Raw genomic sequence first — 19,859 nt, 5'->3', positions numbered from 1 at the left:
TTAAAATGTTTGTTATACAGACCATTCTGACACAGAGTCTTTTATGAAACCTTGAAAATTCAAGTCTATGTAGGTCTTCTTCTTCCCCAATGCCACCCCAGTGTTTGAGACAATTGATAGCATAATGCCTTTTTCATCTTTATTCACCAAACATTCACTGGATATTTTTTATGTCAGGTGACATACTAGACAATGTGTACAAGCCCATTTGACAAAATTCCTACCTAGCATATATCTAGTGGAGAAAATAAAAACAAAGCAGGTAGATAAATTAGAGCTGTCTGTATTTAGTAATGACATATGTAAAGAGTTGAAACAGTACTCTCATAATTTATTCATTTCCACTTCCATGATTATATTTAAAAACAGGAATATGCTTAATGAGAACTCAGCTTTGATAGGAACTATATCACTATTTCATATCCTCTAGTCATGGTTAGATCACTTCCAGTCTAAAAATACTATTCGTTACAAAACAATCTACCGTGCTTCACCTTAGAGATGGTTGTTTCTTCAGTATATACAAAAATTCAAAATGATAAAATATACTTAGTGCTGAAACATAAAAAGAAAATATTTAAAGAAAATCTCATAATCCCTTAAATGATCATTTCAGGTACTTATTGATATGTTAATCATTTGTTATTTATAATAATAATAGATATTTTGTAAACATTAAAAAAATTAAAGCTAAACGTGCAATGTAATAAATTAATCATGTTCATCTCTGGGATTAACATAACCCTAGGGATGTGAATGACAAACTAAGGGAATTCAAATGGAGGAAGAGGTCAAATGAGCCAATATATTCCCACTACTTCTATCTACTGGTAAAATAGTAGACACTTTAAATTCTTTGAGTTCACAAAAAGGGAAAAGAGAAAGTCTTAGACCTAGATTTAGAAGGGAAAAAATACCACTCAGTTGTTGGGATGGAATTGGAACAGTAATCAGACCAGCAACCACCACTAAGAGAACATTTGTTTTTAAAATGTAGAAGGTATTTTTTTTTTTAATATTTTATTTATTTGACAGAGAGAAATCACAACCAGGCAGAGAGGCAGGCAGAGAGAGAGGAGGAAGCAGGCTTCCCGTGGAGCAGAGAGCCCGATGCGGGGCTCAATCCCAGGATCCTGGGATCATGACCTGAGCCGAAGGCAGAGGCTTTAACCACTGAGCCACCCAGGCGCCCCTGTAGAAGATATTTTTAAGAGAGCAAATTTTCTTGAAAATGAAGCTAATCTCAAAAGAGTTGTTTTCTTTAATTTTTTTTTTAATTTATTTATTTGACAGACGGAGATCACAAGTAGGCGGAGAGGCAGGCAGAGAGAGAGGAGAAAGCAGGCTCCCCGCGGAGCAGAGAGCCTGATGAGGGGCTCAATTCCAGGACCCTGAGACCATGACCTGAGCCGAAGGCAGAGGCTTTAACCCACTGAGCCACCCAGGCGCCCCAAGAGTTGTTTTTTTTTTTAAGCCTCTACAAGAGATGTGCTAACCAGACTTTTCTTGCCTTAATGCATAGGTTAGCATATTGCTTTATACTGTTTTAAATTGTCATTAATAAGTAAACTCTCTAAAACACGATGAAGTGACCAGAAGGCACAATGTTTACCAATTGTTCACAGTCTTAATGACAACATTTGTACCACAGTCGACTGTTTCCAAAAGTACTTGGTGTAAACTGTGCCTTGGCTTTGTCTTCAACAGGCAGTTGCAGCAGCATCAGCTGCTTCAAGAGATTTCAGTGGAATAGGTGGGTTAGGAGAGCTCCTGGAAAGTTCTTCAGAAGCATCAAAGTTAAGTTCTAAAAGCGCTAAGGAGTGGAGGAATCGAAGGAAGAAAAGACGACAAAGGGAGCATCTTGAAGGAAACAACAAAGGAGAGGGAGACAGGTTTCCCAAATCTGAATCTGAGGACAGTGTCAAAAGAAGAAGCTTCCTTTTCTCCATGGATGGAAACCGACTGACTAGTGACAAGAAATTCTACTCCCCTCATCAGGTATGGTTTTCTACGAAGTGCTCCCATTTGTTCTGTCATTGCTCTTGCTTTGTAATTTGTATCTTGTTTTGGTATATTTTTATAGTATCTGATATAAATGAGGGACAGGGAACTACCATTTAACATGATTATTTAATTTGTATCATAAACTGTCTTTAAAAGAGACATTTAAACCATTAATAACTTTTAAGGCAATCAGCTTTAAACAACACTATTTTGATACCATATTTCTTAATTTTCAGTTTTTGGGGGGTGAGGGGAGTAAAACTTAGCTATCGGAACTCAGTGAGAATTTTGCAATCTCTCATTTACCTTTTTCATTTAGAGACCTCAAATGAATTTATTATCTCTTACATATGGGTGTCTGCCTTTATTATCTGAGTTGTAATTGCCACATATACATGAATTTTTAAAAAATAAAAGTCTCTGGATTTTGCCTTGATCTTTTGATATGTGAACCATGCTGTCATAAGTCTCCATTATACTGACATGGTGTCATGCTATGAGACATCAGAATGAAATGATGACCTAAATGCTCTTGGAAGAGACCTAAACTGAAGATAGTCTATTTTTGCTCTGACTTAATACCAACTACATAGTTCTTCAGCATATTTTCAAGTTGAAGAGGGAAAGTAGTTTTAACTCTGTTTGTTAATACATTTTATGGGTTACATAATGTAAAGAATAAATAATTATGAACTCTGTGATAAGTAAAGTTATGATTTTGAACACTGGTTCCACTTAGAATTTCATGTGCTATGAATTATTAACTCTTCTGATCATATTAATCTGGGTCAGAATTATACCCTAAAAATAATGCTTTGAGGGATACTATATAATTAAGATAAAGCAAAAAACTATATATCAACCAAGAGGCATGTTATCCTTCTTATAAAGAACAAAAACCTTTTTAAAAATTGGAGTGATAAGCACAAATTCAGCATAGTGTTTAGCTCTTGGCTGGGAGGAAGGAGCATATGCAAGGTATCAATGAGTGTTTATCATTTGTATTGAATATGTAAATAAAATTTTAAAAAATAAATAAACTCCACATTAATAACTTGAATTCTCATAGTAGGACAAAATAGGTGTGCACACATGAGAAGCTGAAAGATAAAAACCATTTTCCTCCAGATAATGCCAATATCAAAAGGTCCAATTATTATCTTGCATAAAACAAATATAAAGTATGGTTTAAATAAATAAAACACATTTGGGATTAACTGGAAGCTCTACTGGGCAAGTTAGTTTCTCTGACCAGATTTTTTTGTCACCTTGATATTTTAGCATTATTAGAACTATAGGAGTCATTAGGATTAAGAGTATTTGACACTATACCATAATGAACATCATAGAAGCTTGTGTCCATATCTCAACTCCCAAGTGAGTTCTGTGACCCTGCTCAAATGACTTGTATTTTTGTAAGATTTCTGTAAAAGGGGGTAATAATGTCTACCTTAAAGAGTTGTGAAAGATTAAGCAATATATAGGAACCTTATGTGACAAATAGTAAAGCTCTTATTAAGTTAAAATTGGTGAATGATTCCAAATGAGGGAAACTAAAAATTTTTGAGTAGTTGCAATTACCACAAAGGTGTATGCACAGTAGCAATATTTACATAAGCATATTTATAAGCTTATATTTTTGCATATTTTGCAAATTTTGCATATTTAAGCATATTTTTTAAAACAGTACTGTTTCCATCCTTGTTTCATTACCATGCTCAAATAGAAATTGGATTAGTTCATTCAGCCAATCAACAAATATTTAATGAACACCTACTATGTGGCAGAAGTAATCCTAGAAAATGAAAATACTTTGTGAACCAAAGAAGGATACAATTCACTGACCTCATGGAAATTTATACTAAAGAAGAAGACAGACAATAAATAAGATAAATAAGTTACAGACTATGTTAGAGGGTGATACGTGCTATGGGAAAAAATAAGCAAATCATGAAAAGGGGATCAGGAGCACTAAGTGGATGTAGAAATTTTAAATAGGGTGGTTTGGGAAGTCGTCACTGTAAAGGAGACAGTTAAGCAAAGATTTGTAAGGAGGCAAAGAAAGAGATTATCTCATTGAAGAGTATCCCAGAGTCATGGAAGAGCCAAGTGTAAGGCCCTGGCAAAGCAGTATGCCTGGAATGCTGAAGGAGCAGCTGGGAGGCCTGTGTTGAGTGAACCACAGAGATGCAAGAGCAGAGAAAAATTAGGTGGCAGACAGAGTTTTAATACTACAAACAGAATCAGTATATACATATGTTATATGTAGTTCATTTTACAGTATTTGTAGATAGATAATAGGTAGGTAGATAAATGGAGAGATACACAGATATAGAAGATATTTCAAAAGTGAAAGAAAGATCCTATGAACACCGATACTTACAAATCCCAATAAAGACAGACAGGGAGCATTAACACAACCCACAAGCAAAAGTATACCAGAAGCAGTGTACGATTTCTGGCTGTATAAACAAAAAAGGGTTCTGTGATAGTAAAGAGAATCAATGAAGGTAGCATAGGAATAGGGAGCATAAGATGGACATGGCATGCATTTAAAACAAATTTATCTTCTGAAAATGTCAATGCCACAAATTATGGGAATACTGCTCTCTACCAACATAAATTTTTAAATGTTGTTTTACATTTTCTTCATTATCTTATCTTCAAATAGATAAATCATGTTCATAGTACAACATGGAAAGGTACTTAAGGGTGTACAATGCAAAGTGAATCTCCTCCAAAGATTTTAGCTATGTTGTTTGGACACACCAAGACAATTTATTTTAAACCAGAAGGTTTGCTGCTATAACCAGGTATAGTCGTTGATTTATTGAAAACTCTGATAGGTACAGACAGTTAACTTGAAATTCTATGAAGTGAGTATTTCCACTGGAACATGTTTACATTCTCTGCATCACCTTCCATCTGGACTCATCCCAACTGACTTCAAGTTCAATCCCTACATGCAGGACTTTGTATTACAGGCCTAATTACTTCTATTTTCCTTTTTGTTAATGAAAATTACAAGAGAGTAAGTTCATATTTACTTTCTTGGAACAAGGCAAAACATAAAAAATAAAGATACCTGGGATTCATGTTTTGCCATGCCTGAAGCAAAGAAAAATGGCCTTTTGGTCCTTAAAGCATAAAAGCTTGTTTTCCTTAGAGAAAGGGCTACCACAGCTGTGGGTATTTCCTCTACTTTGCTGCATCTTCTAGTGTGTTATTTTTGGTTTATTTTCTCTGAATACTATTTTTGTTATCTTCTTTTTCAGTCTCTGTTGCCTTGAAAGCTGTGCTCATACCCATTATTATACTTTCCAAAGAGTGAACAGAAGTTTCAAATAAACTTAAAATTCTGGAACGCCTTTGAAAACATCCCAACATAAAAACATTCAAATTAAAGGCATGTACCAGATGCATTATAAACATGCACATATACCATATACTCTCAACCAATATCATACAGACTGATTTTTAGTTTCCAAAGATAGTCGCTGAACATATGCATATTAAGATGATTACACTGAATCATCCTAGGGATTAATGCAAGACAAAGTTAGGATTCTTCTAGTATCTGCATTAGAATCACCTGGAATGTGTATTGAACATTTAGATTCCAGAGTTGTGTCCCCTACCTACTAAATCCCAAGTAAAAAACAAAACAAAACAAAAAAAAACCAAAAACCTGGGACTAAAAATACACACTAAAGTTTTGAAACACAAGTCTGATAGTAGCCAGTATTATACTGATAATTAAAATTGAGTCTAAGAAGAGTAAAACATTACCATTCTTTATTACTGGGGATTGAGTTTAAGTCTTCATGATATCTGATTTCTTGATCACTTTGATTAACTAGAAAATCAGTCTAACTACTCTCTGACATTGGGTAGCCAACTGTGTGCAGACTGGGTGTCACAAAGGCACAGTCTCAGGCTGGACAAGCTGGATAACAAATAATAGTTCCTGTGGATATTTTAACTAAGTGCAACACAAGAGCACATTTCTTAATGAGTAATATCTTATGACAGAGGGCAACGACGATTATTCTGATCCTTTGCAGTCTGGGAAAAGCCATAAAAATAAAGCTAAAAATGGGGCCTAAGAAAATCAGCATGACCTAATTAGGCAGAGGATCCAAAAATAAATTGATGGAGTCTGTCTTTTCTTTTTTCCCCACTAAAATTATTTTATTTGGCTTTATATACTGACATTTGGAAGAAGAATGGGAAGGTACAGGAATATTTGCTGTGGTCATATGGATATGTATGCATATGTGTGTGTACATATATATACATATATAGGTATATATACATATATACATACACGTATACATAGATATAAAACCCTGGCTATGAAGACAGCTGGGGGAGGTCACGAGAGTCCAAGCAGGGGGCGCAATGGGGACTGTCATTGTTAAGAAAGTGGTCAGTAAACAAAGATTCCACAGACTGAATAGAGATATTTTTGAAAACTATGACCAAGGCTAGAACAGAGACATTTGGTGCTGCTGGTTTAAAATTCATCCAAAAGGTGAAAGAATAGGTTTCATGTTATATCTTCATTTTCTAGTACCAGAAACCATTTGCTCAATTTATCTGTGAACACATATAATAAAAAAGCTCTGAATTATCCAGTTCCTTTTAATAAAATTAAAGTGAGATCAGAAGGATAAGCTGCCTTCTACATCACCCTCTTCGATAAAGTCATGTACATATGTCTTGCTTTTTTTTTTTTTTTTTAAAGATTTATTTTTTTGACAGATAGAGATTACAAGTAGGCAGAGAGGCAGGCAGAGAGAGAGAGAGAGGAGGAAGGAAGCAGGCTCCCAGCCAAGCAGAGAGCCCGATGCGGGGCTTGATCCCAGGACCCTGGGATCATGACCTGAGCCGAATGCAGAGGCTTTTAACCAGCTGAGCCACCCAGGCGCCCCATATGTCTTGCTTTTTTAATCTAGTGTTGAATTTTAAGTAATAATAGCAACTTATATGGCACTTCAGGAATTCTCTCTGTTGTGTTTGTTAGTACATATATTCTCTTAAGGTGAATCACTAGTAGCTATTTGGGAAACTATTAGCAAATTCAGAAGACAGCATCATAGGTAAGTTTCATGACTTTTATTCCCACATGGACAGAGACAAACAGATCCAGAAAAAGAGTAAACTAATTTCCTTTTAGAACTCAAAAGAAGAGAATAAGAGATAACAGTTTTGTTTTTAAATCATTATCTAGAAGTAACACATTTTATACAATATTTTAAATTTGAGCCAACACTCTCTCTTGAGCCATAATTTATATTCCAAGTTGCACGCCCTTCAGATCATAGCAACTCAGAGTAAAAGCCATCTACTATTTGTTTAACCACCACTTCCTCCAAAAAGAATCATTTGTCCTTTCCAGCATCATGTTCAGACCCGTAACATAATGGTAACAAAATCCACCTCACAGTATTAGAGTTAAGATCAAATGAAATGGTTGTGCACTTAGCAAATTGCAAATTAGGATACCTAATCAGAAAAAAAAAAAAACAAAACCTCTTTATACCTCTTTATACTTAAACTTGTACTGCGATCTTTAATAAAAATATAAAAATGTATGTGTCCTCTATAAATTTGATTTATATATTTTAAGAGCATAAATAAGAACTATTTATATAGTTTAAGAGCAAGACTATTCTAATCCAAATGCTAATCGATTCTGCAATATTAAGACTTTTGTTAAGTAACTGTGTTTCTGTCCCCCTCCCCTGCCCCTGCAATTCCTTTTTTCCTTGCTCTCTCCCCAGTCTCTGTTAAGTATCCGTGGCTCCCTGTTTTCCCCACGACGCAACAGCAAAACAAGCATTTTCAGCTTCAGAGGACGAGCAAAGGACGTCGGTTCTGAAAATGACTTTGCTGATGATGAGCACAGTACATTTGAAGACAGCGAGAGCAGGAGAGACTCACTCTTTGTGCCGCACAGACATGGAGAGCGACGCAACAGTAACGTTAGTCAGGCCAGTATGTCATCCAGGATGGTGCCAGGGCTTCCAGCAAATGGGAAGATGCACAGCACTGTGGATTGCAATGGTGTGGTTTCCTTGGTGGGTGGACCGTCAGCTCTAACCTCACCTACTGGACAACTTCCGCCAGAGGTGATAATAGATAAGTTAGCTATGACATTACACATCAATTTGAAATAATCAAAGCCTGGGCTAGTTTAGCCTGTTGTACCATCCTGCTTCCCCAAAATGAAATGCCTCAAAAATAATATACAATTTATTGAATGAAAAACAACAAATCTTTAGAACCAATTGAATCGTATGGGACCATTAGCTTTCAAATGCCTTAGAGTTTTTAGAGTCTGAGAGAAAACATATCTGCAAATTCAGTAAACCTACCAATACAAAATAATGGGCACTGTGACAACTAAATTGTTATTATAAATGTATGCTCACATAGAATTATATAATTATTCATATTCTGTAAATTTAATATTTTAAATTTAAGTAAAACTTAAAATTTAGCATTATCATGACCAATACATGGATAATAGGCAGTTTCCACACAAATATCAGTATTATATGCTAAAATGTTTTTATATGTATTAAAATGACTCTAAAATGTTTTGATTTCTTGTAGGATAGCATATAGAAATAATCAAAGAAATCTCAGGAAAGCACACACATTTCATTGTACATCTGTGTTTGTGCATGGAAAAAAATTGGCCCATATATGTCAATATTGTCAATACAGCTTCAAAGAAAACATTTAAGCCTTGCAACATTATAATCCTATTATTTTGGGGGGGAAAAGACTGATCTGATTATTAATCATTGTGATAAACTGAAATAATCTGCATTTGAGTGAAATGAAACAATATATGACTTTAGCATGCTTACGAAAATTTCTCTGAAAATTCCAACAAGTTAATTAAAACATTCCTGCAACAAACTTGCCCTGTACAATTGCATCTAACTGGTGAATTCTTGTTAAACCCTATCACCCGTGATAATTTTTCAAAAGTGTTTATAACTTAATAAACTCAATATGTTATTATTACTTGAAAGTTATTACCTGGAAAAACTGCATGTAGCATGATTTTCCAAAGAAATGCTATGTGGTATTGTATTATTCATTGAAAGGGTGGTTTGAACCATTAGTATTTGGTTTGCAGGGCACCACCACTGAAACAGAAGTCCGAAAGAGAAGGCTAAGTTCTTACCAGATTTCAATGGAGATGCTCGAGGATTCCTCTGGAAAGCAAAGAGCCATGAGCATAGCTAGCATCCTAACCAACACAATGGAAGGTAAGAAGCAAGACAGGAGATAGTCAGCTTTACGTGATTATATATGCTTTGTGGAACTATTTCTTCATCTTACAGAATTACCAAAGTCAACTACCCAAGATCAGAATGGTATAACAGACCTAGGTAGATGATACACAAAATATAGTGTTATCACACTGGTTACAAAAACTAATACTATTCCTTTTTCTTTTTAACTCCTTATCTTGTCTGCACAGTGGTAGTCCCCCACTCCATATTATGTCAGTGAGTTTTTATCATTATGTTACATTATCCTTAAACAATCAGAATATACATTTCCCTTCTTAAGTCTTGCATGTAAAACACAAGGAAACATCTCTGTTTCCCAGTCTGTTCTCTGGGCGGGGAAGTAGTAATGTGGTGGGGGGAGACATGTGAATGAACTGAACAAATGAAAACTTGTGTCCACACTGACCCTAAGAAAAGACCTCTTCTCCATCTTCCATGTACCCAGAAACCATTACATTCCTCCAAAAGAGAGCTTAAACAAATGCCTGTTGATTTTGACACATGAGAATGGGTAGCAACTATTATATTATTCCCCTGTTCATTCATTAAATAATTCTCCACTTCATAAAGTTTGGAGGGTATTTCATTAGTTCTGCAATTTTATAAGTCTTTTATATAAGTAGTATTTAACATGTGGACTTCAGAAAATATCACTAACATTTTGTATCTTGTCCTGTTGTGTGTATGATATCTGAACAGTCACTTAATAATTATAACAAGTTTCACCTACTAAAATTACTAGCAACTTTTAAAAATATTTTATGCTAAAATTCTGAAAGATATGGGTAGTATGAATAACATAAGGAGATTGAATCTCCTTATGTTTGAATCTATACTAAAAAAGGACATACCACATTCTCATTGTGTACAAGATTAATGCTGATGTGGAGACAATCAGAAGAGAGAATTGGTGCCACACATTAATAATAAGGATCACAGCTTTAGACAGCATTTTTAAATAGACACTTTCAACAGAAATAATGAGTGTTTGATACATTTAATATTTCTGTAAGTCTTATTTAAAAATTGTTTTGGGGCACCTAGGTGGCTCAGTTGGTCAAGCATCTGCCTTCAGCTCGGGTCATGATCTCAGGATCCTGGGACCCAGTCCAGCATTTGGCTCTCTGCTCAGGAGGGAGTCTGCTTCTCCCTCTCTCTCTCAAAAAAATAAAATTAAAAAAAAATAAAAATTATTTTGATAAAAAGAATATGGCAATATAATCAATAATTACTAAGTTATTAGGTAATAAAGTTAGTTAATTTGAAGCAAAATATTGCATTGATGGTGTTTATTTTCTGTATTTAATTAAAGGAGAAAGATGTTTATCTGTTTATATGAAGTTTTTAATGAATCTTTTGTGAAAATATCTAATGGGATTGCCTTCTCAAGTGTTAAGCTACTTAAGTAATATGAACTTCCATCCCCAGATAGAAGCACTGATTTTACAAAATAATGTATAATCTATAGCAACAACAATTCATTTTTATTTTTATTTACTATTTGCCTCTTTATTATTCCCCTAGAACTTGAAGAATCTAGACAGAAATGTCCACCATGCTGGTACAGATTTGCCAATGTGTTTTTGATCTGGGACTGCTGTGATGCATGGTTAAAAGTAAAGCATCTTGTGAATTTAATTGTTATGGATCCATTTGTTGATCTTGCCATCACTATTTGCATTGTCTTAAATACCCTCTTTATGGCCATGGAGCACTACCCAATGACCGGTCAATTCAGTAGTGTATTGACCGTAGGAAACTTGGTAAGTTCATTTCAAGTTTACTTATTTCCTTTGGTAGGAGTGGGAGATATAGACCAGAGAAAAAATCCATTTGTGCTGTGTAGGGAATCCGAGCAATGAGATCTAAAATTCAACGTGTGGGGGCAACTGGGTGGCTCAGTCGTTAAGCATCTGCCTTCTGCTCAGGTCATGATCCCAGGGTCCGGGATTGGGCTCCCTGCTCAGCAGGAAGGCTGCTTCTTCTTCTCACACTGTCCCTGCTTGTGTTCCCTCTCTCCCTGTCTCTCTCTCTCTCTCTCTGTCAAATAAATAAATAAATAAAATCTTTTTTAAAATAATAAATAAATAATAAGATTCAACTGGTATGAATGCTGATTGCTCAAACCAACGTCCATGCTAATTGACCATGGTGCCTTACCAGTTGCAATCTCATTAAAGTTTTTATCATCGTTCTTGCTGAAATATAGGTCCAGAAAAATCATAATCTAATTCTGGCTCCACAAAAATACAGTTTTAATATACACAGCCTCTGAAGAAATCATGTCTATTGAAGGAAATATATAAAGATTGATTTCTGTTAAAAGAGGAGAGTTGTTTCAAACTGGATTACTTAATAAAATCCTTCAGTAGAATTCACACAAGAGAAGAAATAGTTGGTGAAAATGAATTTGTAATTTAGCCATAGTTTTGGTTCAAATTATTTGAGCAGGCATCTATGTAGGGTATGTGGACATGTACATTTCCTTCTTTATATGAGAAAATTGAAATGGATAAACAAGTAAGAGAAGGATTACTTGAGAGCTTCCTTTTTGGCACAAGACAGAAACAAACTCAAACTAGCTTAAGGGGAAAATTAAAAACTGACTCCTAGAATGGAAAGAAAAAGATGAACTACAAAACCATATAAAAGGTAATTTTGCAGTTGGGCTTCAGGAAATGCTTTAACCAAGAGCTTGGAAGTAGCCCAATGTTCACTTCATCTTTTGTCTCTGGGTCAGGAAATATGCTCAGCCATAGCTCATTGGTTTTAGATCTTGTAACATCTGCACTGGAAAAAAACTATCTCTTTTTCAGTTCTAGTTCAAACACTCATGATAGGACTCTTGTTTGGCACAGCTTAGGTCAGATACCCACCTCTGGTTTAATCAGGGGCAGAAGGTAGAGTCATGTGAAAACATGACAGACTTGAGCAATCATACAGGTGGAGGAACAATTCCCAAGAAAAGATGAAAAGGGAATACTGGGCAGACAATTACATAAATGTCTACCTAGTAAGTGACCTCAACGTTACTGCATTGTTTGACTTTAGTAGAACACCTACCAGATTCTTGGGATTTTCTTCATCTTTGGCACCTGTGAATGGATTTTTTTAATGATTGTTCCCTGATCTTTCAATCACTCCATGTCTGCCTTCTTTTCTGGACTTCTTATGTCTACTAAGGCTATGTTTCCACTCAATGTTTTTATCTACTCAGCAACTGTAGGAATTATCTACTCTTGTGGTATAAGCTGTCCCTGGTCCTATATTTCCAACTGTTACAGAACGTGGTTTAAGGATAACTTTAAACACAACATGTGACAGCTGAAAGATCATCTTTCTCACAGCTTATTGAAAGTCCTAACTCAGTTCAGTCTTGTGTTACCTCTAGTAGCAGCTTCAAAGGCCTTTCAACTTCAAAGATAGAAATCTGATAGCCATTTTGACTTACTTTTCCTTTATTTTTTATATATAAGTTGATAGAAGACCCATTATTTCTTCTTTCAAGGTACCTCCTTTTTAGTCTTATAACCATGATTAAAATAATATTTTTAACACTCTGCACTCAATAGGTTTGCGCTGTGCTGAAGTATTTATTATCTGTATTTATGGTTCAACAGTCCTATCTGATTTTAAGACTCCCCTCTGATCCCATCCTTCTATACCATCTTATTGTCCATTGTTTCCTAACCAGCCACTATTGGCCCATCAGAACAGCCATGTCACTGTATCACATAAACACCACATGTTTATATATTTACATATGGGAAAATATTCACTATTTTCTACATTCTCATCTAGAGTGTTCTGACTCAAATCCCCTCAATTCTTCAAGGTTATGTCCATTTTTCCTTTGTATCTCCTACAGTGATTACATGGTTGCAGCTCAATAAATAACCAACTGGTTGTTTCCTACCCATATGGGCTGCTTAAAATAGCATTTTTTCATGAAAGAATATGGGTTTTGGAGTCAGGTGGAACTGGATTTGGCTTCATTGCCAATGCTTACTAATAATGTAGCATCTGGACAAGTCTGATAAAAAAATCTGAGTCCTTGTTTTCTGTTTTGAAATGGACATAATGATACCCATCTCTCGGAGTTGTTGTGAAGGCCGAATGAGGTAATATGAAAACAATACTGAGCCTGGCATCTAGCATGTGCTCAATAAACTATTTCCTTCCTCTCATATATGCTATTAACCTTTCTCTGAAATACGATGGAAAACAGTTCTTCTCTAGCTCCTGTATTTTTCCCAAAATACTGTACAGTTAGGGAAGTTGAACAGTTGGGAAGAAATTTTGGAAATTTGCCAGAGTGAAGCAGGAAATTGAGGTTTTATAGAATTCCAATGTTGAAACACGAGAGTTTGGAAGCACAGGATAAGAGAGGTTGGATTATAGGAAAATCAAATGGAAAAGCACTAGACTAAAGCACCAAATCTGGATTTAAGTCTAGTAGTCCATGCTAAATAACTGGGTGCTCTTGAAAAAGCCATTTAGATCTTCAGGTCTGTTTTCCAATGAGTAGAATATATTGAACAAGATGATTTTTTATGTCCCTTCCAGTTCCAAAATTCTGTAACTTAATGTGTAGCAATGAGATAATGAGGTACAGAAGCAGGATGGAAGACTGGTGACTGACAGATTATGGTAAAACCACTGATAAGCTGAGGTTAGCAATGGAGATACAAGACTCATCAAGATAAAGAGTGCACATGATAGGAAATAGACCTGAGTTAACTATTTCTAACTGCAAAAGTAGGAAAATGTGTAAACTGTTTCTATTAGCTGAAAGCTCCTGTTATTATTAATAATAATATCATACATATGAGACATTTCATAGTTTCCCATTTATCTTATTTTATATCCATAACAAGCTTTATCATAAATATCTATGTATAGAAAATTATATCTATGTTTAATTATACATTAAATAATTAAAAAATCAATAAATAGGGAGACAGAGAGAAAGACAAAAAAGAAAAAGAAAAAATGGGAGTTGGGGGAGAGGGAGAGAATATATTCCTTATATCATAGGTACTTATCTAACTTTGGACTATATTATCCACCATGGATGGTTGCATTGCATATTTTATGGAGTTTATAGTTTGCTCATTTAAATAAATTTAGTTTCTATGGAGTAATTATTACTACTCAAATGATTGCAAAATACCTTATAAATAAGGACATCTAGGTTTGGGTTGAATTGTTAACAAATGGACATCTTGTAAAAGACTTGTGGAACTTTTAGGTTTATTTAGATCAATGTGCCCCATTTGTATCCTGTTTCTGGAACACATAAAAATTACATTACTCCTCTACTAATTGGATTGACTGATCAAATTTGAGTATCAGGAGACCTCAGATATCTGTTGAGTTTCTCCAAGATGCTCTATTTTGTTTTTGTCATAACCATTATAAGGTGCACCCACCTTAGAGATTTTAAAAGCAAGAAATCTTCCATCAATCATAGTAGGTTAGACAATCTCTTTTTTTTTTCTCCAAAGATTTTATTTATTTATTTAACAGAGACAGAGAGATAGATAGATCACAAGTAGGCAGAAAGACAAGCAGAGATAGAGGGTGAAGCAGGCTCCCTGCTGAGCAGAGAGCCTGATGTGGGGCTCCATCCCAGGGCCCTGAGATCATGATCTGAGCCAAAGGCAGAGGCTTAACCCACCAAGCCACCCAGGCACCCCTAAACAATCTCTTTATCATACAAACATTCCCAACTAACCGGTGACTCTTTCTTCAGGGAATATAGATAGAGGTTTGTAGTTCCTTACACTGACTACTGTTCTAACTATAACTCTCACTTTAACCAGTGATTAAGAGTTCATGATATCCCCTTATTCTGCTGGACCCTGAAGGGAAGTCAGAACACGGTACCTGTACTAAGGATCTTATAGGTCATTTGCAAGTAAAAGCCTAAAGAAACACAATTAGGAAAATTATTCCAATTAAATGGTGTGGGATAGGATATGAATTTAAAATCTCAGGAAAGGGACATGATAACTCTTTGAAGGAAAAAATAACTCTTGCTTATTGAAAGGTAAAAACTGAGGAGCCAGACCCTAAAATTCACCTGGAGACATCTTGCATCAATGAGAGAGTGCTATCCAGCCATCTAACTCCTTTCCTACTATAATCTAAAGCTATCTTGTTTCCAAACTTATAATTTATGATGAGGGTCTTGTGTAATAAATGTGTGTACACCAACTTCCGAATAAAATTTGATAGGCAGTGCATTGCTGACAGAAATCCAAGAATTTTAGATGCAGACCTTATGTCATCTCAATTAATATCCTCATTTGACAGATGAGAGAAAAGAACACCATCATTTTCCATGATTTTTCTTTAAGTACATTTCAATTTCACCTTCCTCACCCAATCAACAACAACAAAAACATTTAAAGATGTGTATCCAAAGGCATGGGAATAATAAAACTAAAACCATTTTTTAAAGAGGCTAATAATAATACAGCAAAAGTAGACTACAGTTACATCAAATTCACTACAAAAAAAAAAAAAAAAAAAAAAAAGGAACACCAGTCTGGGCAAATAGAGGTTCTGCAGAGTAAACTGACCAATATTCGGCCTTCAGAATGAAAATTTCTCCTTTTAATGTACATCAACAGAACTTTCCTCGCTAATACTCAATAGGAAAACTTTCCTATTCCTGAAATAAGAACTTATTCCCCAACATTTGATCATCCTAAGGGTTGTACCCCCCAAAACAACTCAAAATGCACTGAATTTCTTTATTCTTGGTCCAGACTCCCAAGCTGATTCTTATCTCCATCCTTAAAACTTACACTTTTGCTAGTTATCATGTGTCATCATGTACAATAGGTTAGGAACTTTTCATTGAACTTATCTCCTCACTAAAGAAGCTGGCTTATTAAAGGAAGCCTATAAATTCATTGTCCATAAGAAATTTATCAGCCTAAATGAACTAGGTTTATGCAGTCTTGGGTTTGTATACCTTAATTACTACTATATTTTCAAAGGCCAGCAAAATGTCTTCCATTTAGGTGTTCAACAGACTTTTTTCCGAATGAATGAGTGGCTACAGAAGCATATAACCTGAGTTTCAAGAGACAAAAAGCTTCTTCAAGAAAACAAGACAGTTAGGATATTTGATATATTAAATTATACATTAATATTTGATATATTCAATTATTTCATATTTATTATATTATCTATAATATGTATAGTATATAATACATTCTATTTATTTAATATATTCATATATTAATTATTTATGTATTTATGTATTTGAGAAAGAGATAGGGCACCCGAGAGGGCATGTGCACTGGGGAAGGGGCAGAGGGAGAGAAATCCTCAAGCAGACTCCCTGCTGATCTCAGGGGAGGGAGGGTTCCACTTCTCCCAGGACCCTGAAATCATGACGTGAGCTGAAATCAAGAGTCAGGCACTTAAACTACTGAACCACTCCACTGCCCCTATGTTAGCTGCATTTATACATTTTTAAGAGCGGATAATAACTTATTTTAACTAACATGGTATTTTAGGAATTTAAGTAACTTTGATACGGTTATTTTGACAGAGTTCCTTCAAGGTAAAGGCTGACTTACCTTATAAATGGTAAGCTTGACTTTATAGTCATAAAATGCAGCTTTTACTTATTTTTAATTAGGTTAATTGCTTTAAAAGATTTTTTGCAAGAGTAATTTCATAACTCTTCATGCCCTTGGGTCTCTTAGCCTGTGATTCTGAGTTAAAAAACAAATTCTGAATTTATTTCATTTTGTTTCTATTGTCAAACAGACATTCATCCAACCACTCAAATAATTTATTAATTTTAATTATAGGTATATGCATACTGAGAATGTTCTCCTGCTGCTTTCAATTTAATCTGCAGCTCCTTGCTCTATTAATCCATTAACCTTAATTCTGAGGAATGCATCCAGAGAATATTATTATAAAACATCTGTGGCAAACTCACTCTTATTTCAGGAATACTTATGAAGTTACAGAAATAAGATGGTATCCCTTTAAAAACCCACAAAAATCAAGAATTAAATAATGGTTTTTACCAAATTTAAAATAAATTTAGAGTAACTTCAATTAATAATTGTTCCTAAAGCAATAATATGAAAAGCAAAATTCACTGTGACTATGGGAGAAATCTGGTGTACCAAAAAGGGCAGTAATTCAGCAGTTACTATTCATAATAGTAGGTACTATTTACAATATGAATGAGGAAATGCTTTAAATAGTAGATACAATTTACAATATGAATGAGGAAATGCTTTAAAATCAGCATTTTCTTGGAGATCTAGCTCCTGGAAAAATATGCTAAACCTTATATCAGTTTGTCACATTTCTCCATTTTAAGTGTTAAATATTTTTATTCAGGACTATTTAATATTCTTTACAGATTCTTACAGTGTCAAAAGTTTTTCAGTGTTTGTGATCTCTATTTTACTTCAGGTTTTCACTGGGATCTTCACAGCAGAAATGGTTCTCAAGATCATTGCCATGGATCCATATTATTATTTCCAAGAAGGCTGGAATATATTTGATGGAATCATTGTCAGCCTTAGTTTGATGGAGCTTGGCCTGGCAAATGTGGAGGGATTATCTGTACTGAGATCATTCAGACTGGTATTTACTTAGACTATGTTTATATTCATCACTGGCATAAAACTTATTTTGAAAATGAATCAGTGTGTATCTTACATTTACTATTAATAATATTTTAAATCTACACCAATACACATGATACTGTAAGAAGATATATAAATATTCTCTTTAAAGCTAAGTGTGACTATTTTCTAAGAATGATAAAAATGGTGGAAATCATTGTTATAAAACCATAATAAAACTATGTTTTAAATTCACTCAAAAAACTTTTTTGCTTCAACTCTTTAAAGAAATGCAAATAATAATTCTAGGCCTCAATTAATCTTTACTTTTTATCAACCTTATTTATATTAATGGGAACTACTTTAAAGGAACTTATAGGAAAATATTTGATACCATTAGCATTTTAAACAGTAGTCTAACAAAATTTTAAACTTGGCAAAAAAAAATTATTTAAAAATGTATAAAATTTAATTGCAAACTAAATGTGTATTTTTTCAAATTGAAAAGAAGCCTTTATTTTTCATCAAATTAGTTTGTTTTAGTTTTATTTTATAAATATCCATTCAAATATGTAACATACTTTTCATATTTCTTTTTACTCTAAAATAAAGTCTGAGGGTGACATTAGTTTTCTAAATTCAATTTATATGTCTCTAACCAAAATATTAATGTGTTTTCAGGGATATATTTGTCGATCAATCAGAAATGTTTTATCTTGACATATTTTATCTTTTTATTTTTGCTTTTAATGATTTGATTTACAATTTGTGTATTATAATTTTTTCTGGATTTGAATTTTAGTATGGTTTGAGATTTTATATCCCTCAGAGGTAGGTCTACAATATGGCATATTAACAAAACACTGTCTAACTTCCAAAATTATATTGTGATTACTACTGAGGGTATCTTTTCACTTAATTACAGCTTCGAGTTTTCAAGTTGGCAAAATCCTGGCCCACACTGAATATGCTGATAAAGATCATTGGCAATTCTGTGGGGGCTTTAGGTAATCTCACCTTGGTGTTGGCCATCATCGTCTTCATTTTTGCTGTGGTCGGCATGCAGCTGTTTGGTAAGAGCTACAAAGAATGTGTCTGCAAGATCTCCAGTGACTGCCAACTCCCTCGCTGGCATATGAATGACTTCTTTCACTCCTTCCTGATTGTGTTCCGTGTGCTGTGTGGAGAATGGATAGAAACGATGTGGGACTGTATGGAGGTTGCTGGCCAAACCATGTGCCTTATTGTTTTCATGTTGGTCATGGTCATTGGAAACCTTGTGGTACGTATATATTACAAATGCGCATAATTCAGAACAAAATCAGACAGTACCCTGATGCAATAGATAGCTCTGGTTTCATCATCAATAAATTAGACTCATATCCCAGGACTAGCACTCTGAACTTGGGCAAGTTACTTAACTTCTCTGAGCCTGAAGTTTCCCAACTATGACAGCTAAATAAGAAAGCTGAAATCTTATGATTGGTTTGAGGATTAACTGAAGTGTATTTGTGAAAGTTTGGGAACAAAAATAATAGTTTTTTTCTTTGTTTTTCAAGAAGATATTTTTATGAAGACTAATTTTATCCCCATATTACCATTATAGCCTGAACTATTTTTTACCCTATTACTACTGTTAAGAAAATGATCTCCAGTAAATCTAAAATTTTAACTGTCTATTCTATATTGAAATTGCTCCTTACACATTCATAGTTCATACTGTTGGCTTATTCAGAAGCATAAGTTGCATTTCAACAAATTTTGAAGATAAACTTCAAGAGAATAGAGTATTAGGTTGTAGCTATGTATTGTAATTATTCAAATGACTTGGAAGGGGACAAAATGTATCCTTCCCTGAATTTGCTTTATTAAAAGAAAATAAATTATTACAGTTTAAATTATTCACATATATGGACAGTGCCCAGAG

At 34.4% G+C, this 19,859-nt stretch overlaps 1 protein-coding gene across 3 annotated transcripts in view; it reads left to right on the top strand.

The window, feature by feature from the left end:
* Window positions 1-19,859, top strand: part of SCN3A (sodium voltage-gated channel alpha subunit 3) — a 109,829-nt gene that overhangs the window by 57,079 nt on the left and 32,891 nt on the right. For 2 of the 3 annotated variants that reach the window (XM_046019657.1, XM_046019658.1), the window contains exons 12-17: window positions 1,708-1,998; window positions 7,791-8,138; window positions 9,161-9,293; window positions 10,845-11,083; window positions 17,778-17,951; window positions 18,858-19,214. In XM_046019657.1, coding sequence (XP_045875613.1) covers window positions 1,708-1,998; window positions 7,791-8,138; window positions 9,161-9,293; window positions 10,845-11,083; window positions 17,778-17,951; window positions 18,858-19,214 — 1,542 coding nt within the window. The remainder of the gene's footprint in view (window positions 1-1,707; window positions 1,999-7,790; window positions 8,139-9,160; window positions 9,294-10,844; window positions 11,084-17,777; window positions 17,952-18,857; window positions 19,215-19,859) is intronic. The other variant, XM_046019659.1, reaches the window with a different exon arrangement.

The sequence above is a fragment of the Meles meles genome, chromosome 9 (assembly GCF_922984935.1).
Source record: "Meles meles chromosome 9, mMelMel3.1 paternal haplotype, whole genome shotgun sequence".
Taxonomy (NCBI): domain Eukaryota; kingdom Metazoa; phylum Chordata; class Mammalia; order Carnivora; family Mustelidae; genus Meles; species Meles meles.
Note: the sequence above shows the minus strand (reverse complement) of the source record. Positions and strands in the feature narration are given on the sequence as shown.